At 43.3% G+C, this 27,441-nt stretch overlaps 1 protein-coding gene across 3 annotated transcripts in view; it reads right to left on the reverse strand.

The window, feature by feature from the left end:
• The window catches only part of CPNE4 (copine 4), a 526,299-nt gene that overhangs the window by 11,064 nt on the left and 487,794 nt on the right, over positions 1–27,441 (reverse strand). For all 3 annotated transcript variants that reach the window (XM_038762604.1, XM_038762594.1, XM_038762615.1), the window contains 3 exons: positions 19,423–19,509; positions 16,512–16,571; positions 10,636–10,769 (listed from right to left, as the gene is read on the reverse strand). In XM_038762604.1, coding sequence (XP_038618532.1) covers positions 10,636–10,769; positions 16,512–16,571; positions 19,423–19,509 — 281 coding nt within the window. The remainder of the gene's footprint in view (positions 1–10,635; positions 10,770–16,511; positions 16,572–19,422; positions 19,510–27,441) is intronic.

The following is a 27,441-nucleotide window of genomic DNA, read 5'->3' on the forward strand; positions in this document are numbered from 1 at the left end:
ATCCTACTTTTCCAGAAGGACTACTAAGTGGGGATGTGTAATTGTCCCACATTTGAATGACACAGCAAGTCATCAGGAAGCAACGTGGCCTAGTGGTTACAGCATGGGCCTCTGAGTCAGAAGGTCATGAGTTCTAATCCTGTCTCCACCACTTGTCTGCTGTGTGACCTTGGACAAGTCACTTCACTGGGCCTCAATTCCCCCATCTGTAAAATGGGGATTAAGACGATGAGTCCCATGTGGAACAGGGACTGTGTCCGACCCGATTTGCTTGTATCCACCCCAGAACTTAGTACAGTGCCTGGCACATAGTAAGCGCTGAACAAATGCCATTATTATTATTATTATTATTATTACTATCTACCCTAGTGCTTAGTACAGTGCCTGGCACATAGTAAGCGCTTAACAAATACCATTTAAAACCAAACGAAGAACCCACAAGCCCCAAGTCTTTGAAGGTGTGGAGAACCCGGGGTCCCTATTGCGCTAAACCTGAATTTATGCAGGCCTGCCCCAACCCGAATACAAATTTACACTGGAAAAACACAGCAATCCCTGCACTTTGAATTCATGAACAAACTTAGATAAGAGTTATACAATCAAACAGTAATACTGGGCATCAGCTTTAATTACTGTTGTTGGTATTGAACATAAGAAAGGATTGAAAAAAAATCTTACTAGCTCTCTTTTGGGAATTGAAGCTTGCTGAGTGCAAAGCACTCTATATACACAATTGGGTTTCAAGACGAGGAAGTTGGTTCAGTTGGGTTACAAGACTAGGAAGATAATTCAACCTTCTTTCCTTCCAGGGGAATAATTAACAAACCAAAAAAGCACAAATTCCCTGGAGTTAACTCTCAGGAGTATCCAACTAATGGAATATCTAACAAAAGCCTCATCTAGGAACAAAAGCTGAACATATTCTCATTCCCTGATCAAAATATAAAGGTGCTCTGAGGACCCACCAGAAAGTTAAGTTAGGCTGAATAGAGCCTATCATTAAATAACTCTGAAACCATGGGAAACAGTGAGGGAGAGAGAGCAGCGTGCTTGGAAATAGGTGATAACAGGTATTCAGGACAATTTTGCCACAGGTACTGTAGGAAATTGGCACATGTCAAGAAGTTGGGTAGGGACCGTCTCTATATGTTGCCAACTTGTACTTCCCAAGTGCTTAGTACAGTGTTCTGCACACAGTAAACGCTCAATAAATACGATTGATTGAATGAATGAATGAATGAAGTGGGGTCAAGTGTCCAATGGCAGGGCCCCTCCTTAATTGATTGTAAAAACACTCAAGCTGTGCCCTGTGGCTGGGGCAGATGTCTCCACTGAATGGGTTTATGGCTGCAGAAATGGGCCCATGTAAGAAGGAAAGTTCACTGGCGAATATGTACATTGAGTTTGTTTGGTCCTAACCATCCGGAAATGAACTGCCGACAATTCATAGCAGTGTGCCCATACTGGATTTTCACGTTATGTGCTGAATTGTGGTACCTCAAAAAAACCAGAATCAGGGCTAAACCAGGGTTTTAGACACATAGCTGTGCTAATACCCTTCTAGACTGTGAGCCTGTCGTGGGCTAGGGACTGTCTCTATATGTTGCCGACCTGTACTTCCCAAGCGCTTAGTACAGTGCTCTGCGCACAGTAAGCACTCAATAAATACGATTAAATGAATGAATGAATGAATAATACAGCAGGATGAGCTATAGTTGAGCTAAAGTGTTGCTTTAACATCCCACAATTAAAAACTGTTGGGAGCATCAGAAAAGTATGCTGCCTCACAGAGCGTGACATGAGCTTGTACAGCAGACATGAACTGCCTCAGTCCCAAGAAAATAAAGATAATTAATGGACATTATTACTGTCTGGTGTTATTGACACATTTTTTTTGAATTTCTGAACGATCATGCCCTGCACAGATTTTATCTGGATCCACAGCCTTCAAAGGTAATGGTCAAACTCTCCTGCACCTGTCTCTGCTCTCAAAAAACTTCAATGAACTCTCTCTAATTGTGCCACTCCTGACCCTGGCTCAGCTAAGAAAGTCCTGATTTAGAGGCTTTTCTGGTGGTCCAGCCCAGATGCTGCTATCTACCTGCAAAACCTTACCCGGGAGCTGCAGGGATTGGCGTGGGATGCCGGTTATTTACCTGGCGCTCCATTCGGATCCTGCAATGCTGATGAGTGAGGGCTCCCATTGGGACACCCCTCCTTTTCGATCCAGGAATGAGGACTCCGCTCCAGCTCCAGTTCAAAAAGGAGACTCCAGAATCTCCCCCCTACTACGTGGGATATAGCCCAGAGAGCCGGTTAAAAACAGACCGCCAACCCCCGCTCTAGAGTCCATATTGCTCATGATATCTTGGGTACCACAACTCTTCAGGGCCTCCCACAGCTTTATGAAAATTTTATGGTGACTCTCTTCATTCTAACTGCTTCACATAACACTCTCAGAATGACTTGCTGCTAAGCAATGTGTTACCCTCATCACTCTGAGTAGTTGGAGATTAATCCTTTTTTAATTGAATAACCAGAAGCAGTGTGAAATTTCACTATTCCTACACTTTTAATAAAAGGCCTTTATCATTAAAATGACGTTTAACGTAAAGCTCGCAGCCTTCTCCCTTTTTCCAGCTTTTTATTTATTTATTAGCCAAGCTCTGTACCAGAATCGTAAGACCTAATACGGAAATTCCATTCTGTCTCCGTTTCTATGCATACGGAGAAATTAAAGCGGGAATATATAATCAGAGAAAACCCTTCCAGAATCCTCAGTTGAGGAAGCCACTCATCTACTCTGTGCCAAGAAGATGCCGAAGGACATATGTTTCCTATTCCGGTGGGTCAGTTTGGTGCCACTTCCTAAAAATATTCCTGCAGCTGTTTCCTTCATTTCTCCAGAGCTTGTCTTCTTGCTTTTACTGGCTGTGGGTTAACCCGGTATTTCTAGGATTAGAAGTTCCACAAACTGTGTTCTCCCTTCCTTGCTTCCCGCTGCCCCCCACTTCCCTCCACCTCCGCCGCCCCAATGATGTTATCCCTCGGGGTGGGATGGTATTCCAAGAAGTACAACAGCATCCCTCCTGTCTCCTGTACAGCTCCCATATGAGAAGGCGTAAGAGCAATACAAGTTCCTGAGTGCATTTCTGTTCCTTGCAGCCTGCACCGACTATTTAACCACATCGCTAAAAGGCAATGCACTGAAATTCCCTGTTGGACAACAATCAATTTATTAATTAATCAATAGTATTCAATGAGCTTATCTCCACACACAGCACTGGATTAAGTTCTTAGGAGGGTACAAGAGAGTTAACAGACATGACCCCCACCCCTAAGGATGGTTTAGATGGCCCCCATGGTGGTTTGGAAGAAAGCTTGCCCAGGAATTACACAGTCAGGTTTGGGAGAAAACACATTTTGTAAATAATAATAATAATAAAGGCATTTATTAAGCACTTACTATGTGCAAAGCACTGTTCTAAGCACTGAGGAAGTTACAAGGTGATCAGGTTGTCCCACTGGGGGCTCACAGTCTTAATCCCCATTTTGCAGATGAGGTCACTGAGGCATAGAGAAGTTAAGTGACTTGCCCAAAGTCACACAGCTGACAATTGGCAGAGCCGGCATTTGAACCCATGACCTCAGACTCCAAAGCCCGTGTTCTTTCCACTGAGCCACGCTGCTCCTCTAAAAGCTAGAGGAAGGTGGTAAGCTTGTGTCTCTGGACAGATCTGACAGATCAGCCCCTGCCCAGGTATCCCCCTGCATCCGTCACTGGTAGAGAAGCAGCGTGGCTCAGTGGAAAGGGCACGGACTTTGGAGTCAGAGGTCATGGATTCGAATCCTGGCTCTGCCACTTGTTAGCTGTGTGACTTTGGGCAAGTCACTTAACTTCTCTGGGCCTCAGTTACCTCATCTGTAAAATGGGGATGAAGACTGTGAGCCCCCTGTGGGACAACCTGATCACCTTGTATACCCCCAGCGCTTAGAACAGTGCCTTGCACATAGTAAGCACTTAATAAATGCCATTATTATTATTATTACCGTGACTGGATTGTGCTCATGATAGGAGTTTGCTCTGCCTACAGGTTTTCTAAATAGTTTGAAAATTCTGACTTCTCCCACACAGCACAGTCAGGGGTTAAAAACCCTCCAGGGAGATTATTTTTTTTAGGCACACAATTCCAGAACATCACAACAGCACTAGGCTGCTGAGCTTGTTGCCCTGGTGAGAAATGTGAGTTAAACAAATCGACTAGAGTTTGTAGGTACTGAATAGGTTTGTGTATAATAATCCAAGCAGTCTAATTTGCTAAATTTAATGGCACTCATGAACACATTCATGGGATTGGAATATTCTCAATATTCCCACCATATTGCCTCTTGCCACTTGGCACTCTTCTGTCCCCTTGGTCTCTCTCCCTGTCCTTCTATCTTATATTATTGTGGCATTTATTAAAGGTTTACTATGTGTCAAGCCTTGTTCTGAGCTGCAAGTTAATCAGGTCGGATACAGTCAATGTCCCACATGGAGTTGACAGTGTAAGGATGGGGGAGACCAGGCAGTGAATTCCCATTTTACAGATAACTGAGGCACAGAGAAGTGACTTGCCCAAGGTCACACATCAGGCAACTGGTAGAGCCAGGATCAGACCAAGGTTCTCTGACTTCTGGGCCCATGCTCTTTCCACTAGACCATATTGCTCCTTCCTTTCCAATTCTGTTCTATTAGCTTCTCCTTGCTTCGCTCCTTTTTTTCTGCTCCCTCTCCTTTTTTTTATCTCTTCCCCTTTTCCAGTTTCTCATCTACTCTTCTTTCCCTGTCTCATTTCTCCTCTCTTGATTACTAATCACCTCCCCTCTCCCCATCCCTTTCATTTCTTTCTCTGTCCCTCGCTTTCATCCATCCTTTCCTCAACTCCCCTTTCTGTCCCTTTCTTCCTCCTTCCTTCTCTGCTCTCCCTCTCCATTCCAGAGGCTGAATGGGAGAAAGGGAATGCCCTAGGTCCAATGTCTGACTCTGGGCTGACTCAGAGTTTGGAACGGGACCAAGACTTCTCCTTGCCCTCCTCCTTTTTAGTAGGTCGGTCTCTCCAGGGCCTGAATGCAATGCTGTCCTGGACTGGGTATAAGATAAATCAAATAGAAATTGCACCAACCAGACAGAATATGTGTATATGTGTAATAACAAAGTGGGCAGAAGGGAATCAGACATGTGGGTTTGGGAATCAGGAGAGTGAGTGAGTGTGGAAGATGTGGGGGGAGAGGAAGAACTAGAGTTGGAAGAATGCCATAGGAAAGCTGGCAGAGATTGAGATGAGTGCTAGCTACTAGGGTGGGTTTCTCCAACATGTAACATTCAGTTTGGTTTGCTTCAGGCAATGCTTCCTCATAGCCAAGTGGAGATTAGGAGATTATTGTACAAGGCAGAGAGGCCTCACCTGCCTTAGACATGCAAAGTTTTGCTTGGTTGATAGTAAAGCAGTCCTTATTGCAACTGAAGAATAATAGAAATACAGCATGGTGTGCTGGAGGAAGTCTACATCTAGAGTCAGGACCTGTATTTTAGCCCAGTTCTGCTACTTTTCTGCTGTGTGGCTTTGGACAAGTCATTTGACCTCTTATGCCTCAGCTTTTCCAACAGCAAACGGGAGATAAAAATACCTATCTTTCCCTACCACAGAGGGAAGCTGTGAGGACAAAAACAACTCCAAAAAACGTGAATGTGGTTTGGGAATAAAAGTGTTGTATAAAATCAAGGTATCCTTTTGCCAAATAATCTCATTCTGACCACAAGTCCCTAGTAACTTTGACTTTCAAACAAATTATACCACACCCAAACAATGAGATTTCTTGTCTTCAACAGTTTCTTTCTACTATATGCCCACACTGGGGAGAAAGCCTTTGGGCTTGAACAATTTTTAAACTGAGCTGATTGGATTACTCTTCTCTGTAGGATAAATGACTTACTGAATTTGTTCAAATAGCTATAGTTTACTGGATTTGAATCTGACTTCCCAATTTTCCAGAGTTTACTAAAAATTAAGTCATTGATCTGTTTGGGATGCAGGCTGTGGTGCCTGGAATTTGCATTTTTACTCTTTTCATTTTTAAAAGCCTTCCAGGCAATAATTCTCTCACTGCCTTTTGGTTCCCAAGCTGTACTGTACCTTACTGTACCTTTTATTTTATATGGTAAATTTTTGGTAGGGATTTTAAAGTGGTGACGTTTGATTGACCTTCCCAGCATCCGCATAAGGAAGGCACCATGTTAATAATAATGAATGATAATAATGACATTTATTAAGCGCTTACTATGTGCAAAGCACTGTTCTAAGCACTGGAGAGGTTACAAGGTGATCAAGCTGTCCCACGGGGGGCTCGCAGTCTTCATTCCCCCCCCCCCCGGCCTTAATCCCCTCTCCATCCCCCCGCCTTACCTCCTTCCCTTCCCCACAGCACCTGTATATATGTATATATGTTTGTACGTATTTATTACTCTATTTATTTATTTTACTTGTACATGTCTATTGTATTTATTTTATTTTGTTAATATGTTTGGTTTTGTTCTCTGTCTCCCCCTTCTAGACTGTGAGCCCACTGTTGGGTAGGGACTGTCTCTATATGTTGCCAACTTGTACTTCCCAAGTGCTTAGTACAGTGCTCTGCACACAGTAAGTGCTCAATAAATATGATTGATTGATTTATCCCCATTTTACAGATGAGGGAACTGAGGCACAGGGAAGTGAGGTGACTTGCCCAAAGTCACAGACCTGACAAGTGGCAGAGCCGGGATTTGAACCCATGACCTCTAACTCCAAAGCCCGGGCTCTTTCCACTGAGCCACGGTGCTTCTCCTGTTACACATTAGGAAGTTGACAAATGGAAAGGTAAGCAACTTGACCAAGGTCATTGGGTAACTCAGCTGCAGTGTGGGACCAAGCACAGAGAGTTGAGAAGCAGCATGGCCTAATAGATAGAGCACAGATCTGGGAGCCAGAAGGACCTAGGTTCCAATCCTGACTCAGCCACGTATCTGCTGTTTGGTCTTGGGCAAGTCACTTCACTTCTCCGGGCCTCAGTTACCTCATCTGTAAAATGGGGATTAAGACTGTGAGCACTTTGAAGGACAGGGACTGTCTCCAATCTGATTATCTTGTGTCTACCCCAGTGCTTAGTAATAATAATAATAATATGATGATGGCATTTATTAAGCGCTTACTATATGCAAAGCACTGTTCTAGGCGCTGGGGAGGTTACAAGGTGATCAGGTTGTCCCACAGCCTTAATCCTCATTTTCCAGATGAGGTAACTGAGGCCCAGAGAAGTTAAGTGACTTGCCCAAAGTCACACAGCTGACAAGTGGCGGAGCCAGGATTTGAACCCTTGACCTCTGACTCCAAAGCCCGGGCTCTTTCCACTGAGCCACGCTGCTTCTCTATACTTCTGTACTCTGTTCTCTGTGCTTCTTAGTACAGTGCCCGGCACATAGTAAGTGCTTAATAAATACCATTAAAAACGCACCTGGATTCTTTCCCCCCAGATACTGTCTGCCTCTCTTCTGAGAGACACCCAACACCAGATCTTTTCACGTTCACTGCAGTCATTTCAATGGACAAAATGACAGGATCCTGACAAGTGTACCTGTCCTATTCTAGGGGATGGCCCTTCAGTGCAAACTGGAATGACTCAAAAGACTTGACACGGAAGCCAGCCAGAAAGCCTGGATTCTCTTCTCAGTTCCACCAGGCTCTCCCATAGTTCCCTACCTAAATAACCCACTTTCTTCACCTGCCAACTGAAAGGAGCAATGCCTATCATCTTGCATATTTTTCTTTTCCCCTTCACCAGTCCTATTTTAGCCATTATCCTTCCCTCCATCCTCCATTTCCACTGGCTCATGGATAAATCACGTTGCTCAATCAGACACTTACTCCCTAAAAGTTCCCTCCAAATAGTAGGCAGGTCCGTCTCTACATTGACAGTGAATCAAGATATTTGCCTCCTTTTACAGTCCAGAACGCAATCAGAGAATATTATTCATTCAGAAAATTGTGTCTAGGAGACATTCAATTTGTAAACCGGGGCTGGTAATTCTGGCCTACTACACAGGACAGTTTGGGGGATGGAAAATTAAAGTGAATTATAATGCTTTTTGCAGATGCAAAGTTCTGCACCTGGGCGGGGATGCTAAGCTGTGTAAGTTTGATAACACTTTAGAAAACATGAATACAATTTCAAAGTAACCTAGACAATCTAGGAAAATGATCCTAACAAAACAGGATGAAATTTGGGAGGGGCGAATACACGGCAGACCAAAAATTAATACAAATGTCGTAATGGAGAAAAATTTGCTAGATGCCTTTCCCAACAGAAATTGAGGTACAGAACAGTCAGGTGACTTGTCCAGGGTCACACAGCAGGTAAATGGCAGAGCTGGACTTAGAACCCTTCCTCCCTTCAGGGCCCTGCTGGGAGCTCACCTCCTCCAGGAGGTCTTCCCAGACTGAGGCCCCCTTTTTCCTCTCCTCCTCCTCCTCCCCATCGCCCCACTCCCTCCCTCTGCCCTACCCCCTTCCCCTCCCCACAGCACTTGTATATATTTGTACATATTAATTACTCTATTTTATTTGTACATATTTACTATATTTATTTTATTAATGAGGAGCTATAACTCCTTTTATTCTGATGGTATTGACACCTGTCTACTTGCTTTGTTTTGTTGTGTCTCCCCCTTCTAGACTCTGAGCCCGTTGTTGGGTAGGGACCGTCTCTTTATGTTGCCAATTTGTACTTCCCAAGTGCTTAGTACAGTGCTCCGCACACAGTAAGTGCTCAATAAATACAATTGAATGAATGAATGAACCCACGCCTGTGCCTTATCCACTATGCCATGCTGCTTTTTAAAAACCTAGCCAATCCCCACCCACAGACAAGCAGTGTGGCTCAGTGGAAAGAGCCCGAGCTTTGGAGTTGGAGGTCATTGGTTCAAAACCCAGCTCTGCCAGTTGTCAGCTGTGTGACTTTGGTTAAGTCACTTAACTTCTCTGGGTCTCAGTTACCTCATCTGTAAAATGGGGATTAAGACTGTGAGCCCCCCGTGGGGCAACCTCATCACCTTGTAACCTCCCCAGCGCTTAAAACAGTGCTTTGCACCTAGCAAGCACTTAATAAATGCCATTATTATTATTATTATTGTTATTATTATTATTATATGAGCAGCTGGAGGGGATAAAGCAGAATCTGAGGGGAGGAAGAGCACTATGACCTCTGTCATTCCCTGTCAACATTTTCTGATTTCCTGCTGTGCATATCACAATGGACTTTCTAAAATATCATCACTAAGCCTGAGATGACAGTGGCCGTGAGGAGTAAAGGTGAGCCCTAGAGTAAATAATGTTACTAGGTCCAAATCCAAGTAAAATCTGGAAGGCAGAATTACTCCCGTTTGCTCCTTCCCCCACCTTCCTCTTGCAGTTCTTCCGCTAAGTAATCTAATTAGGGTCAAATTACTAGGAATCAAGAGAGACCTTCAATACAAATATTTAACTACATATTAGTATAATAAGTCTTTCTTGAATAAACACCTGAACATAATACACACTCTGAACTAACGGAAAGCAGCATCCATTAGCATAATACAATTTATGCAAAGCTCATGAATTCAGGGAATTCTAATAAGAATGAAGATGTAAAATCAGTGACATAAATACAACAATGATCAAAACCTTAAAACCTACATGGCCCTTTTTATACACTCTAGCCAAGATTTTCAAGTGCTGTTACTGATGACGTCCTTCAGAGAGAAGCAGCGTGGCTCAATGGAAAGAGCACGGGCTTGAGAGTCAGAGGTCATGGGTTCAAATCCCGCCTCTGCCGATTGTCAGCTGCGTGACTTTGGGCAAGTCACTTAACTTCTCAGTTACCTCATCTGTAAAATGGGGATGAAGACTGTGAGCCCCACATGGGACAATCTGATCATCTTGTATCCTCCAGCACTTAGAACCGTGCTTTGCACATAGTAAGCGCTTAACAAATGCTGCCATCATCATCATCAAAGGAGAAGACAAAATTCCAAAGCTAAGAATCGAGTTACTTTGGGATGAAGGCAGTGTGATTAAAGTGCACACATCGCCCCGGATTCCCAATCTGGGATATATCACATGGGTCGTATGATAGAAGTAAGGCGAATCAACATGTCTGTACATTCAACTGGATTGTCCTAAAGTGTCCGGGGAGGCCCTGAGAAATTGCTCTTCAGGGAACCCCAAGATCCTACAGGGCCCTGTTTGGCTATGTTTTATAGCCTACCTACTTTATAGCCTACTACGAGAAGCAGCGTGGCTCAGTGGAAAAAGCCCGGGCTTTGGAGTCAGAGGTCATGGGTTCAAATCCCAGCTCCGCCACGTGTCAGCTGTGTGACTTTGGGCAAGTCACTTCACTTCTCTGTGCCTCAGTTCCCTCATCTGTAAAATGGGGATTAGGACTGTGAGCCCCCCCGTGGGACAACCTGATCACCTTGTAACCTCCCCAGTGCTTAGAACAGTGCTTTGCACATAGTAAGAGCTTAATAAATGCCATCATTATTATTATTTTTATTATTAGGGACTAGCAAACTGGAAGACTTACCTGTCATAGTCTTGGCATATTTCCCCGACGGCTACCAAGGCCTTCAGGTACTCATTGGGCTGATAAGGGTGGATGTAATGCAGGGAACAGCTGTTCCGGGGGTCACCGTTTGAAGCGGTGAAATCTATAGCTACCTGGAAGAGAAAACAGAATGGCTGACATCAGTAGCTATAGCAACGCACGCACAGAAAACTTGAATAGTCAAAAACTATATGCTACCTGGCTGAAGAGAGACCAAACCCTCAGATACTTTAAGAGAAAAATGAATTAGGTCGATAAATAACAGGTTTGTTTTGTGCTCTGTACCTTCATCACAGTACTAGGTTCCAGGGATGGGGAGCTGGCTAGAAGCTGCAGACCAGTCTGGCCTTGATAATGGAGTCATGGGGCATATGGGATAAACACCTATATACAGAGAGTTTGTCCAAAGCAAAGGGCAAAAAAGACACTGAAGACTCAGTGACAGAAACCCAGACTGGCAACAGTCAGAGGAATGCAAAAGGATTTGAGGGGAGTCAGAGATGTGGTGGGAGGAGACACCCTGGCCCTTCAGGACTTGGCTCTCAGAAGGACCCATTCCTGATTAGTCCGGGGCGGAGCTTCTGGGGCAGATCTTATTTTGGCGTCCACGAGGAATCGGGAGCTTGGCAATTCCCAGGTCCCTAATGATGGTCTGTTCTTGAAAAAACAAGAGGCCCCAGACTTCAGTACAACGGGGAGGACACAGTCCACGTATCAGGTAGGGGAGAAGGGGCTGCTGATTGGCAGAAAAGAGAAAATAGGTTGTCCTGTCTTTTAAAAGTTGACTCAAATGAACTCCCCCATCTTTTGAACCGCTGAGTTATGACACCATCCAAGTTATGAGAAGAGAAAACCTGGGATTAAGCAGCACTGACTGTTCCACTATACCCCGTCATTCTTTCCAGATCATTATTCTGTTGGCGTTCTCTTTCCCTCAGCTCTTTATAGGACAGTGGTTTCATAAGGAATTCACCATCCAAGTTATGAGAAGAGAAAACCTGGGATTAAGCAGCACTGACTGTTCCACTATACCCTGTCATTCTTTCCAGGTCATTATTCTGTTGGCGTTCTCTTTCCCTTCAGCTCTTTATAGGACAGTGGTTTAATAAGGAATTCACACCTGTAAAACTGTTTTAAGTTTGGAAGTCTGAGTGATGAAATTTTTATTATTGAGAAGAAGGTCTGGGGGCACAGTCCAAGTAAACAAAGGAGAAACTCAGAAATGAAGCAAATAAAACAGCTGGCAGATAGTTTCAAAATGTTGCTGGGCACACATTTTCCCCAGGCACACACCCTACTATCTCCTTCCCCATCTTCAACAGATCCATCCAACCCTTCCTACACATCCCATATCAGAGCCTGAGAGTGAGATTATAGGAACCTGGGCATCAAATACTCCCAGATTTCTTTCTTATGCAGAAATTCCCATGAAAACAACCTAAAAATGAGAGGAAAATATGAAACTTCTTTAATTGGTTAAACTCCCTTGGGGTCACAACTTACTTTTAGCTGAGTGTCTCACTTTTATCTGTGTTGAGATCTGGTTTCTTATAAATACATAAAACCAGAGGTGGGATTAGAACACTCCTAAACCCTAAACCTCCTAAACCCAGGTTCTTTCCACTTGATTTTTTATACATATAGATTAACCTGCATGAAGGTACTAAGACAAAGTTTTTCCACTTTCATTGATCAGGGCAGATCTGGAGAAGGAGGTTAGTAAGGAGCAAAGACACAAACATTGCGCTAGAGTGGATGCTCTTTGGTATCGATCAATATTGATGTCTGTCTCCACCTCTAGACTCTCAACTAGTCGTGGGCAGGAAATGTGCCTACCAGCTCTGTTGTGTGTGATAATTATAATTATGGTATTTGTTTAGCACTTCTTATGTGCTAAGCACTGTTCTAAGCATTGGGGTAATAATAATAATAATAATGGCATTTATTAAGCACTTACTATGTGCAAAGCACTGTTTTAAGCGCTAGAGATACAAGGTAACCAGGTTGTCCCACATGGGCTTCACAGTCTTAATTCCCATTTTACAGGTGAGGTAACTGAGGCACAGAGAAGTTAAGCAACTTGCCCAAGGTCACACAGCAGACAAGTGGCAGAGCTGGGATTAGAACCCATGTCCTCTGATTCCCAAGCCCATGTTCCCGCCAGTGCTCTGCACATAGTAGGCGCTCAATAAATACCATTGATTGATTGATTAATGTCTGTCTTCCCCTCTAGACTGGAAACTTGCTGTGGGCAGGGAACATGTCTACCAACTCTGTTATAATGTATTCTCCCAAAATAATACAGTGCTCTGCACACGGTAAGCGCTCAACAAACGTGATTGATTTGGGAATGGGTATCCTGAAGGAAAATATGTCCATGCTATCACAGGCAGAAGATGAAAATTTATTTCAGACGCTGCTCTTTGGGAATGTCTGGAGGAAAGTGAGGACCATTAGACTACCCTCTCCCATGAGCTTGATGCAAAAAGGACGACGTTACACATGAATTTATCATCAGAAGTTTCATTCCTTTTTTTCTCCATGCTGGGATCTCCCCTGCAGCCCAACCTACCACTCTTTCCTCTGTTATAACCAGATATTTCTTCACCCAAAGCTGCATGCAATTTCCACTGGCTCCATGTTAATCCCGGCACCGCCACTTATCTGCTGTGTGACCTTAGGCAAGTCACTTAACTACTCTATGTCTCAGTTCCCTCATCTGTAAAATGGGGATTGAGACTGTACACCCCACAAGGGACAGGGACTGTGTCCAAACCGATTTACTTGTATCTACCCCAGTGCTTAGTACAGAGCCTCACACATAGTAAGCGCTTAACAAATACCATAATTACTATTATTATTATTATTAACTATGCTGTTAACTCCTATTAACCCTCCTTTTAACTATGCTACGTTCTGAAACTTGAAGCAGGCTATGACCCTCTAGCTCAGATATTCTTTCCCCTTTACATTTCAAACCCTGCTTTCCTGGAATAAAACTTTCTTTGACTTCAAGGAGATTACCATGAGCAGGAGTAATGTGAAAGAGTGTTTGCTGGGGTAGAAGACAATGAAAAAGTGACAATTTTAGCCTTCATTCCTCCACGCAGGGCTCCTTTTGGTGATTTCTCCAATAAATCAGCAATAATGATAATTGCGGTAATTGTTAAGCACTTACTGTGTGCCAAGCACTGTACTTGGCCCTGCGGTGGATCAGATCAGACACAGTCCCTATCTCACACCCGGTTCACAATCTGAAGAGGAGGAAGAGCAGGTATTGAGTCCCCATTTTAGAGATGAGGAAACTAAGAAACCGAGAAGTTAAGTGACTTGACCAAGGTCACACAGCAGGCAAGTGGCAAAGTCAGAATTAGAACTCAGGTCTTCTGACTCCTAGCTCCATGTTCTTTCTACTTGTCTGTGCTGCTTCAACAGGATAGTGATTCGACAGTGTTTTGAGACTCCTGGTGCAGTGAGGAGTTACAGAGATCCTTGCTCTCAAGGGGCGTACAATCTCTAGCCCAGCAACAGAGTCTAATAGACTGCATTTCAGCTTTCTGCTGATCTCTCCCAGATTTGCAGTTTTTCTACTGGACCAAGAGGAAAAAAGAAATGTGCTTAATGGAGTATTTAGCCAGTGTCCTCCCTGCTCGGTCAGTGTATGTGCTGTCTGGACTTGTGATAGCCAGGGGAGATATTACCGCCAGAAGGGAAGGAAATGAAGTATTTAAAAAATAAACTGACAACTCAACCCAAAGCCCCCGTGCAGTTCCTATAGCTGATAACAGACGAACGTTTTATCACACGGCTTGGACAGCCAACCGGGGCGATAAAGTAGATGTCAGCTGGCAGCTCTTTTTCCGCCTGACATCTCCCAAACAGACTGTCTTAATGAGGTTTGAGGAAAAATGCGCCAGAGGGAATTGGACGGGCCTATCTTCCGGCCATGGCCGTTTGCCAAGATTGCGTGGTGCTCTTTAAGTGGAAACAATATCAGAGGGAGAAGGGAAGAGAAGAGGAAAGTACGCTGAGTTTTAGGACTGTGTGGTGGATAGACAGGATCCAGAGACATGACACTTCACTGGAAATGACTATTGTTGTTCTGATTTCCTTTGTGCCCAGCCAAGTGTTTGCAGAGCACTTAAACTTCAGTTCCTGTCATGGTGATTTTATGAAACTTGTGGTTCTGTTATGTGCTTCAGTTGTAATACTAATAATAATGATGACGCATTTGTTAAGCACTTACTATGTGTGAAGCAGCTGGCTCAGCAGGCAGCAGGAAGAGAGGCACCCGTCCTTTCCACTACAATCCGGGAGGCCCCTCTCACCCTTATGTGCAGTTCTAAAGCTGCTTTACAGGAACTTGGAAGGTTAGCACACAAACTGTCCCTCCTGGCAATCAATCAATCAATCAATCCTATTTATTGAGCACTTACTGTGTGCAGAGCACTGTACTAAGTGCTTAGGAAGTACAAGTCGGCAACACATAGAGACAGTCCCTACCCAACAGCGGGCTTACAGTCTAGAAGGGGGAGATAGAGAACAAAACCAAACATACTAACAAAATAAAATAGAATAGATACGTACAAGATAAATAAATAAATAGAGTAATAAATATATACAAACATATATACATATATACAGAAATAGAGTAATACATACAAACATATATACATATATACAGGTATGTATATATGTATATATGGCAAAGCAAAGAGGGCCCAAGCATAACCCAGCACTTCCCTGAGGATCCCAGAAGTCAGAGAGGAGCTTTCTAGTTGTGGTCTGTGTTTAGTTTTTAACACAGAAAAATTTTGTTTCTCATCTCCCATCCGCTCTTGTGCAAATAAACTGTTTATGAATCTCCTGGTAAGATTTCTAAGGGATGGAGAAATGAACCAATCTCTGCTGTACTGTCCCAAGTTCTTAGTAGGGTGTTCTACACATAGTGAGCGCTTAATACCATTGATTCACTTGTTGGTTATTTGTGGCAAGCTAAGATGATCTGAAGTTGCTGTGGCTTTCCCCTTTTGTTTGGCACTGCAGCACTGATTCTATATATTGAAGATACTTGCGTTCTGAGGGTGGAAATGATGGACTTTCTTTGAAGATTATTTCTAAAATGATGAGCCCAGTTCTTATTTCTTCCCTTTATGCCTAAATAATTCAGCTGTGGGTGGAGAGACACAAGAATCCAGCCTGGAGGATCGTTGCGATCAGAGAAGGGAAAGGCACACGTCATCTCTCAAGTGCATTTCCTGGCAACAGATAGTCCATTTGTCCAGCAGTTTGTAATGTCCATCTTATATTGGCATTGTCAGGCAAATGGGTAAGTACATTATCAACCAGTTTAGTTCCAGCCCAAATGAAGTTTCCATGCACCAGTAACTGATTCCTGAAAACGAGTCTGGAACAGCTCTGTCCCTCTATCCTTTAATATAAGTAAACCTCCTTAACCCACCTTAACCCACACAGTCAATTGTATTTATTGAGAGCTTATGGTGTGAAGAGCACTGTTCTAAGTGCTTGGGAGAGTCCAATACAACAATAAACAGACGTATTCCCCTCCCACACATGCAGCCAATGCTTTCATAAAGCACAGACTGGAAAGGGTTGGAGTTGCTTCCCCTTCCAGTTTAGCAGGAGGGAGGAAAGCATAGTTTCTAGTTCCAGGATCAGAGGATGTAAATGTTATCAACGAGAACTGTGAATTATGTTAATAATGCACCGCTCTAAAATCAATTCCATATAAGAGGGTACCACATTACTAAGGGAAAATAGTAGGCTTGATTTTCAGATTATTCCCCCCTCTCCATTCCCAATACGACAGTAGAGTACATTAGAAAATGACTTACTGTAAACTGTATTTGGCATCCACCCATGATGTAATCCAAGAAGGAATGCATCTTGTGGATCTGAAAAGGAGTTAGAAATTCAAATAAGTAATAGCATTCGATTTCCTCTTAGTTTTGGGGACAGGCTGCTAAAACACTGGAGATTGCAGACAAGAGGGCCCTGTAGAGGGAAATGGACTCTGCAATTTTCCTTTCATTTCACTCATTCAATCGTATTTATTGGGCCCTCACTGTGTACAGAGCACTGTACCAAATAAACAAAAAACAGACACGTTCCATGCCCACAGCAAGCAGCAAAAACTATCAGGAAGAGGTTGGTCTGGAACAACTGAAAACACATAGCTTTCCTTCTGTGTGTTCTGCACTAGAACTGGCCCGGGATCACTTCCACAACCATCACTTCTGTCCCTAATCTTCTGTACTATCCATTCTCAGAATAACTCCACTACAGCATCACCCGATGGTAAAATTAAAAGAAAAAACAATTCTATGTTCCTTACCATTGCTTTGGAAGTATCTAGAAAAAAGGAAGCATCTACAGGGAACAGCACCGCATCCTCCTTCAACATCTGTCTTGGTATGTGCATGTCCACTTCCCTTCAGAGCCAAGCCAGGAACTTAAGTTCCTGGCACAACTCTGCAACCAAACATTTTCCCCGCGACACTCCAGCACCTCTCTTCCCCCACATTTCCTTCCTATCCTTCATGCCTTTTATATCTCTGCCACTTCCAGCCCGTTGTTTGTTAGGAACCGCCTCTGTCTGTTGCCAAATTGTACTTTCCAAGTGCTTAGTCCAGTGCTCTGCACACAGTAAGCACTCAATAAAGACGATTGAATGAACCTTCCTGTGCACATCCCTGCAGAATTGTAGCTCACTACATGAAAGCTGTCAGGTTTCTGACGCCTGCGTGTTTGTGTCACTTTGTGGATAGGCCTTTTTGGGGGGCTGGGTCCTGTCTCTCCCATGAGACTGTGAGTATCTTGGGGGGCAGGGACTGTCGCATCCATTTTCTTTATAAATTCCCTCTCTACTCCTTCCCCTCCCCGACCGATGTTTAGTTGGCAGTGGACTGGATTAGTGCTGCTGCTAGGTGCTCTTAAATCTGCCAGCAGCCAGAACATTTGTGTCCGTGTCTCCAGCAACCTGGGGCTCCCACTGTATGGATGATAGGAATCAGGGTTCAGCCCAACTCAGGTGACTCTCAGGGCCATACCCTTAGGGAGCAGGAAGAACCCCATTCTTGGAAACCACTCCCCAGTGCTGCCCTGTAGATGCTTCCTTCTAGACTGTGAGCCCACTTTCTAGACTGTGAGCCCACTGTTGGGTAGGGACCGTCTCAATATGTTGCCAACTTGTACTTCCCAAGCGCTTAGTACAGTGCTCTGCACACAGTAAGCGCTCAATAAATACAATTGATTCCTTTTTTCTGGATACTTCCAAAACAATGGTAAGGAACATACAGCTGTTTTTTCTTTTAATTTTACCACCAGGTGAAAATAATAATAATAATGATGGTTTTTTTTAAGCGCTTACTATGTGCAAAGCACTGTTCTAAGCGCCGGGGAGGTTACAAGGTGATCAAGTTGTCCCACGGGGGGCTCACAGTCTTAATCCCCATTTTACAGATGAGGTAACTGAGGCCCAGAGAAGTTAAGTGACTTGCCCGAAGTCACACAGCTGACAATTGGCAGAGCCTGGAGTTGAACCCATAGCCTCTGACTCCAAAGCCTTTGCTCTTTCCACTGAGCCACACTGCTTCTCTAAGGTGATGCTGCAGTGGAGTTAATCTGAGAATGGAGGGTACAGAAGATCAGGAATCTAGGCATGGAGTTGAGGTCCCTCCTCAACACCCCCGGGCTAGTCCTCACATCCAGAGTCCCCCAAGACACCAAAGGGCTCCACTTTTTGGGGAAGTTGGCTCAGTAGCTCAGAGTCAACAATCCTGATAAAACACAGTTTGAGGTTCTATGTCATATATGTCCTCAGTGGACCTGCCTTCTGGTCAAATACGGACATGAGAGAGATGGAAGCAGGGATGTTGTTGCCCTGATGAAGGCTAAAGTAGGGATTCAGGCTTGTGTTACTGGCAGAACTCAGCAGAAAGGAAGACCCAGGAGAACGCTTATTTTTAATTTCCAGGTCCTTCTGCTCCTCCAAGGAGGACTTCACACCGAGTTTACCTTATTTTATTCCTTTGGTTTCATGGTAAATTTTCAGCGTGGAGGAATGCAGAATACAGAAACAGTCTGTATCCAGGTAGGACTCTTCTCACTAAATCCTACCCCAGGTAATCCCTAGAGGGTAGAGGGCTCAGCGTGGGAGAAATACAGAGAGGCAGCATGGCCTAGTGGAAAGAGCACCAGCTTGGGAGTCAGAAGATCTGGGTTCTAATCCCAGCTCCACCACTTGTCTGCTATGTGATCCTGAGCAAGTCATTTAACTTCTCTGGGCCTCAGTTACCTCATCTGGAAAATGGGGATTAAAACTGTGAGCCCCAGGTGGGACATGGACTGGGTTCAAACTTGTATCTACTCCAGTGCTTAATACAGTGCCTGGGACACAGTAAGCGCTAAATAATTTTTTTTTTTTTTTAAAAAAGGACTACATACCAATGCAGTAGCTCCTCAAGCTCTCTCACCCTTTTCACAAATTCCTAAAGATATCAGTTCCCAAGGGCTTTGGGTCCCTTAGACTCTGCTACTCACTGGACTGTGCTGGCTCACTAAGGTGAGGGGCTTTGGACAATTGCTATGACCCACCCTACCCAAGGGATCGTCTTGATTCCACCCCACCGTCCCATCCTTGGGCTTTCTTACTGCCTCCTTTCTGCTCCTTTCCCCCAGACATTAGAAGAGTACAGGAGACGGAAGAAAGAACTAACAGGTGCTTCAGCAGGCTTCCTGACATACCTTGCACAGGTTCAGAATGACCATGCCCGAGTTCTTGTAATTCTTCTTCTTTGCTTTGTATTTGGGGTTTATGCACTCCCACTGTACCTGTAACAACACCAGTCACAGGATTAAAAGAAATGGAACCATTCATTAAGACTGCACTAATGAAAAGCCCAACAAATGGGCTAAAAATTGAAAGCCAGAAAAGCGACTGGGCAGTCCAGTCTGTCAGTGTAGCCTGTTTCCTGGCTTCATGGTGGACAAAATGACCATGGAAATAGGGTGGGTTGGGGGGAAGTGATTATATATGTATGTGTTTGTGTGTGTGTGTGAGTGAGAGAGAGAAAGAAAGAGAGAGAGAGAATCCACCATGGAAGCAGACTCATCAATAATGGCAGAACATGGTGTTCCAAGTTGAATCTGGCTGAAAATAAAATAAAAGGCCAAGCAAAAGCTGAAGAGCAAAGGTTTTAAGAAAGTTTCAGACTCCTCCTCAGTATTAGTTTATGTGAGACCCCCACAGCATCCCGTCAGAACACTTTTGAATATGGACATGTGATGATCAGGGTCATATTGGAGCTGAATAGTATTTCTCAATGATTCTCAGTCACTCTGCAGGCAGGGAGGGTAGTGGGGCCACAGAACACAAGCAGGACTGCAGAGTAAGAATCAATCAATAGCATTTACTATGTGCAGAGCACTGTACTATGCCCTTGGGAGTTGGTAGACACATTCCCTGCCCATGAAGAGTTTACAGTCTGGTGGGGAAGCAGACATTTAAATAAATTATGGATATGTATACGTAAGTGCTGTGGGGCTGAAGATGGGGTGAATAAAAGGTACAAATCCAAGTACAAGGGCAATGCAGAAGGGAGGAGGAGTAGGGAAAATGAGGGCTTACTCAAGGAAGGTTTCTTGGAGATGTGATTTTTTATAAGGCTCTGAACGTGGGGAGAGTAGTGGTCTGGCGGATATGGAGGGGGAGAGGGTTCCAGGCCAGAGGTAGGATGTGGGTGAGGGACTAATAGTGAGATAGACCTTCCTCCTTCAAGGCCCTTTCCTCCCTTCAAGGCCCTACTGAGAGCTCACCTCCTCCAGGAGGCCTTCCCAGACTGAGCCCCTTCCTTCCTCTCCCCCTCGACCCCCTCTCCATCCCCCCATCTTACCTCCTTCCCTTCCCCACAGCACCAGTATATATGTATATATGCTTGTACATATTTATTACTCTATTTATTTATTTTATTTTACTTATACATATCTATTCTATTTATTTTGTTTTGTTGGTATGTTTGGTTTTGTTCTCTGTCTCCCCCTTTTAGACTGTGAGCCCACTGTTGGGTAGGGACTGTCTCTATATGTTGCCAACTTGTACTTCCCAAGCACTTAGTACAGTGCTCTGCACACAGTAAGTGCTCAATAAATATGATTGATGACGATAAGTACGATTGCTGATGATAAGATAGACAAGACTGAGGTACATTGTGTAGGTGGGTGTTAGAGGAGTGAAGTGAACATGCTGGATTGTAATAATAATAATGGCATTTATTTAGTGGAAAACACTGTTCTAAGTGCTGGGGAGGTTACAAGGTGATCGGGTTGTCCCACGGGGGGCTCACAGTCTTAATCCCCATTTTAGAGATGAGGTAACTGAGGCCCAGAGAAGTGAAGTGACTTGTCCAAAGTCAAACAGCTGTCAATTGGCAGAGCCAGGATTTGAACCCATGACCTCTGCCTCCAAAGCCCATGCTCTTTTCCACTGAGCCACACTGCTTCTCTAAATGAGATATCTAGACTGTGAGCCCACTGTTGGATAGGGACCATCTCTATATGTTGCCAACTTGTACTTCCCAAGCACTTAGTACAGTGCTCTGCACACAGTAAGTGCTCAATAAATATGATTGATTGATTGATTGATTGATTGCAACCCAGGGTAAACTTGGAGACACAAAGGGAAGTGATGGGACAAAAGATAAATTTGTTGCCGACCTGTACTTCCCAAGAGCTCAGTACAGTGCTCTGCCCACAGTAAGCGCTTAATAAATATGATTGAATGAATGAACTGCTTCAGGATAAACTGACTCAAGGGATGAGAAGGTTTGTGGGTGGGCTGGAGGGTCAAGGAAAGCCTGGTGATAGTGGTTAAAAAGTGTGAAGATGCAGTGGGCAAGAAGAGGAGATCCATATTCCTCAGGACTGCCCTTACTCAACTCCCTGATTCACCCTTTAGGACTTTATTCATTCATTCAATCATATTTATTGAGCGCTTACTGTGTGCTAAGCTACACTGTACTAAGCGCTTGGGAAGCACAAGTTGGCAACATATAGAGATGGTCCCTACCCAACAATGGGCTCACAGTCTAGAAGAGGGAGACAGACGACAAAACAAAACATTAACAAAATAAAATAAATGGAATAGTAAATATGTACAAGTAAAATAAATAGAGCAGTAAATCTGTACAAACATATATACAGGTGCTGTGGGGAGGAGAAGGAGGTAGGGTGGGGGGGGGATGGTGCTGAGAAAGTACATTCCAACCCACAGTCCTAAATAATCGATGACATCAGCAATACAACGAGCAAAATACTGTGAGATTATTGACAGTAAAATATGAACACATCCAAAAAACCAGAAAGAGTACTTCTCTAGAGCTACAATAAAATAATGATAATAATTATAATTGTGGCATTTAAGTGCTTTCTATGTGGCGAGCACCGTGCTAGCCACTGGGGTGGCTACAAGATCATCAGGTCCCTATGGGGTTCTCAATCTAAGGGAGAGGAAGAGGCCAAAGAATGGGGTGAAGGGTGGAATTATGGGCTTCTAGACTGTGAGCCCGTTTTTGGGTAGGGACCGTCTCTATATGTTGCTGACTTGTACTTCCCAAGCGCTTAGTACAATGCTCTGCACTCAGTAAGCACTCAATAAATACGGTTGAATGAATGAACAAATCCCCTTTTGTATGGATCAAAATGTTGAAATGGTGCTACAAACTGGCTCAGTGGAGAGAGCACAGGCTTTGGAGTTAGAGGTCATGGGTTCAAATCCCGGCTCTGCCAATTGTCAGCTGTGTGACTTTGGGCAAGTCACTTCACTTCTCTGGGCCTCAGTTACCTCATCTGTAGAATGGGGATTAAGACTGTGAGCCCCCCGTGGGACAATGTGATCTGTGAGCCCACTGGTGGGTAGGGACCATCTCTATATATTGCCAACTTGTACTTCCCAAGCGCTTAGTACAGTGCTCTGCACACGGTAAGCACTCAATAAATGTGATTGAATGAATGAATGAAACTTGTAACCTCCCCAGTGCTTATAACAGTGCTTTGCACATAGTAAGTGCTTAATAAATGCTATTATTATTATTATTATTACAAATGGGCACCAAACAATTCAAATAGGACAAGTCAAGTTTTGCAAAAGGTGAAACTTGAGATTCCAGAAAAATCTAATTTTGCCTCTGAACTAAGTCCTTGAATTTAGATACCATTTGGGCAGGGAATGTGTCTACCAATTCTGTTACAGTGTACTCTCCCAAATGCTTAGTACAGTATCCTGCACACAGTAGTAAGCACTCAAGAAATATGATTGCTCAATTGACTGAAATCACCTTACTAAGAACTCACATCATTTCCACATAGGTTGATTTTATAACATTCCTGTGAAGTAGGAACACATTAATCAACCTTTCAAGAATATTTATTGAACACTATTATGTACTGAGCACTGAGTTGAACACATGGAGGAATGCAACTGAATAAATGACATAACCTCTGCCCTCAAAGACCTTACAGTTTGACTGAGGAGACTGACAGACCCAAGATATTCATAAATAGTGGGAGAGAAAGAAACAACAAGAGAAAGAAAGGTAAATAAAGGTAAGTTAATGTAAGTTGAAAAAAATACTTAAATGAAATTTATATAACATATCACACTATTTTACTGATGTGGCACCTAGATTCAGAGAGGTTAATTGATTTGCTCACAGTCACTTGAAAGGCTGGTGGCTGAGTGGGAAATGGGTGCTCTAATCATGCTGTTATAAGGTTAAATATGCCACTGTCCAAGGTCAAAAAATGTCTTTCCTTGGCTGATACCACCTTTTCAATTCCTATTACGGATGGGAAGGACTTCAAAAGATTAGCCTTCTCCCTAATCATCCAGCCTCCAGTTTCTCTCTTCCTTAGTTCACATAACTCTACTGACCAGGTTATTTTTCTAATCTCCCCACTCCTCAAAAACCTCCAGTGGTTGCCTAGTCCTCTCTGCTCCTGACCAGTGGTTTTAAAGCACTCAATCAACTTTCTATCTCCTATTTCTCCACTGTCATCTCCCACTATATCTCAGCTTGTACTCTTCATTCTTCTCAAGACAGTTTGCTCACTGTCTTGTTTCCATCTCTCCAACCACCAACTTCTTGCTGACACCCTCCAATCTGCTGGAATTCCTTCTCCTTTCATATCTGGGAGTCCTCACCTCTTCCTATCTTCAAAGCCCTTCTAGACTGTGAGCCCATTGTTGGGTAGGGATTGTCTCTATCTGTTGCCGAATTATGCTTTCCAAGCACTTAGTACAGTGCTCTGCACCCAGTAGGCACTCAATAAGATTGAATGAATGAATGAAATCATATTTCTTCCCAGCAACCTCCCAGATTAATATCTAAACACCTTATTTTTAATTTTCCAACTACTTCAGTTCTTCTGTCACCTAACCGCTTACCCAACACCCAGAGCACTTATGTACGTTACTTATGTACTCCATTAGTTCCTCCTACCTGCAATTTAAGTGTAAACTGCACTCTAGATTGTAAAATCCTTGAGTGCAGGGGTTATGAATACTAATTCTACTGAACTCTCCCGAGTGCTTAGGTCAGTGGTCTGCTCACGGTAGCGGCTCGATAAATTTGATTGATTGATTGATTTATCAGTGGGGTGGGTTGATAATAATAATAATGATGGCATTTATTAAGCACTTACTATGTGCAAAGCACTGTTCTAAGCGCCGAAGGTCCAGGCTCCAAATGGATATGTGTAAATTTCACTGAGGTACTGAGGAAACCAACTGTGCAGCCTTGCAACCATTTTGATCAAGAGACAATTCGGCAGCCATTTCCGATGGCTGCCTGGGAGCACATACTGAATATTTCCAGAGGCTTGGGGCACAGGATGAGAGGTGAAAGGGAGGAGGGATCTTGCAGCTAGAACGTGATAACTGAGGGAAGTTTTGATGGACAGGCTGGTGGGTTTTGTTAAGCTAGAAACTCTATCTTCAATTTCTCCTGAGAGCCCGTCTCAGTGCTTAGCAACCTACTCTATCAAAAAGCTCTAATCATAAGAACACGTCTTCCAGCTCTGTGTTCTCTTGAGAACAGTTGTCACTTCCTTCCTTGTAATGACCAAGTTGAGTGTAATTAGTGTTTCCTTTTTTCAATTAAGTCTTCCCTTGATTAAATAATTCTAATTCCTTTCCTCTTTCCAAAAGATCCATGTTTTCATCCTTCATGGAGTTTCAGCTAGTCTTTCTAGATCCTCTACAATATTTCCACATCCTTCTTGGTGTTTGGAGACCAGAACTGGGATGCAGAGCTCTAGTAAAAGCTTGAAAAACAATGAATAAAATAGCAGATAACTGCCTGCATCTTGGACGTCAGACTCCCATTCGCCTGTACAGATGTCATGTTGATTTTTCTACTAACAGCATTGCATTGTTGAAGCATTAGCTTTCAACCCCACATTTTTTTTCCAACACGTGACTCCTCCCTAAAGATCTGTGATAATTCACTGACAAGCACCCTAACTTCAATTCGTTCTTACTGAATTTTAGTCTGTTCTGAAGGGAACATTTCATCGATTTGAGAAGTTAGATGGGAATTCTCTTCCTAAATTCCAAAGTATCAACAACATCGTCCCTTCTCCCCATACTAGTATCACCCATAAATGTACACATACTCACAATTTTAAATCTTTTCCTAGTTTTCTCTATAAAAAGGCAAGGGGTCCATTTCCAATCTTGTTTCTCTATGCTCCTCAAAGAGCATTTACTGGATCAAAAAAAAACCCCCATAAAACAACAAACCCCAAATGGCTGAGAAGAGGTGAAAGTCTGTAGGATATCAATATGTCTCCATTTTGCCACAACATAGGGCAGCCATCTTAGTATAACTGACTTCAAGGAAGTTCTGTAGATTTTCTGCACTCATTATATGGTTGGTTTCTAAGGAACTCCAGAAGAATAGGGTTTTCTAAGCAAGTCTTCTTCCCAAACTCCCCCAGGACAAATGCAGCTACCTCAGCCTCACAGAATCTCAAACCTCATCACTACTGGTTTCCATAGCATTGCCAATAATCCAAGAGTCTTTCTTCAATCTTCTTCTGAGGTTTTCTAAAAACGAATCACTCAGAGATTAAATAACAATGGGAGATGACAACTCCTAGTATTAGATATGCCAAATCATTTGTCATTTCCAATAATTGTGATCAGCCTCGATTTGCGTGGCCCAGACAAACATAAAGAATGCAATTATTAATGATAATAATTCCTACTTCTATTAGGGATAATAATCATTCATGGAAGAGATTGATTTGTTTCATTTCGACAGTTGCTGTCTGAGAGTGACAGGCAGGAGCACGTCTGACAGAATACCGGGCCCCAGCTGGTCAGAGCATTCCCAGTTGGAAGCTGGAATACTCTGGGGCTCCCAAACCAAGACAGCTTTGGATTCAAGATGACTCCCTAAAGTCTGATACTGTAGAACAGAGAGATAGTTAAACTCCCCATTCATCTTTCTCCACATTTCTGGCTTTCTGTCATTTATCTTCTGTCTATGAAAGTCAGCCATTGGGCATCCTTTTCCTCCTTCCTTTAACTAATACCTTACAACGCTTTTATTTTTATTTGTTTTCAGCCATCAGGATAAGGAGGACGCTTGAGAAGGCAACAGGAGAGGTCGTAGCTTCACATGAGACACTCGGGCAGAAATGGAGACAAAGTTAGAGGGTAACAGAAAAAACAGAGAGAAAGGATAATGGTACAAAACTGTGGGCAGGTGTATAGCATCCTCCTTCCCATGCTGCTTGTGGGCAAGGCATAGCATTTCGGGGATGCTAAAATGCTTTACATGATTTGTATCTGGAGGAAAAAAGTGTAAGTCCAAATTTTGAGAATTGAGGGGATTTTGCATTTTTGCATTAATTTTGTATTAATTTTCTGCATTACTAGCAGAAATCACCCAAGACAAGAAGACCTAAGAAGGTAAGGAGAAAGAAAAGGAGAGGGAATGATGGAGAAAGAAACACATACACACAGGAAGGAGAGCAAAATAAAACTGTTCTTGCCTTTTTTTTCCCTGCCCTGAAAACCTTCTGTGCTAGGCTCTGCTCTCTTTTAATCTGGCTCTCTCAAGAATTTCCTCTCCTGGTGTGAAGCTCTGCCCACTCTTAGGGCATGAAATTGGAGATAAAATGATTGGAGGTAACTTATTTCCTAGTACATAGTTACCAGAGAGTTTTTGGACACTATTTTTTACATTGCAATTTGAGGATAAGGATCGTGCTAAAAATAACAAAAACCCCACTTTTAAAATCACATTTGTTCTTGCTTTTGGAGAAATTCTGAATTTTTAGAAGTGGTTAATTAATCAATCAACCAACCAATCAATGGTATTTCCTAAGTGTTTACTATGTGTAGAGCACTGTATTAAGCACTTGGGAGAGTACAACAGAATTAACAGACATGTTCCCTGCCCTCAAACTGGACTGAGTTAGAAGAGCTGAAGACTTTCCTTTGTCCACAGCTATCTAGGATGAGACCAGAGGAACACAGAACAGCTTTCCCCATTTGGGGTTATTCCCTCTTCTTCAGGTCGCACAGAGGATCTATGGGCTCAAACCCAGTTGTCCAGGTTGTAGGTTGGGGAAGGGAAAGTGAAATGCTCTGAACTAAACCTACTAAGAGGAAGCTACTCAATCAATCAATCAATCATATTTATTGAGCGCTTACTGTGTGCAGAGCACTGTATTAAGCGCTTGGGAAGTACAAGTTGG

This window comes from Tachyglossus aculeatus, chromosome 2 (genome assembly GCF_015852505.1).
Source record: "Tachyglossus aculeatus isolate mTacAcu1 chromosome 2, mTacAcu1.pri, whole genome shotgun sequence".
NCBI lineage: Eukaryota > Metazoa > Chordata > Mammalia > Monotremata > Tachyglossidae > Tachyglossus > Tachyglossus aculeatus.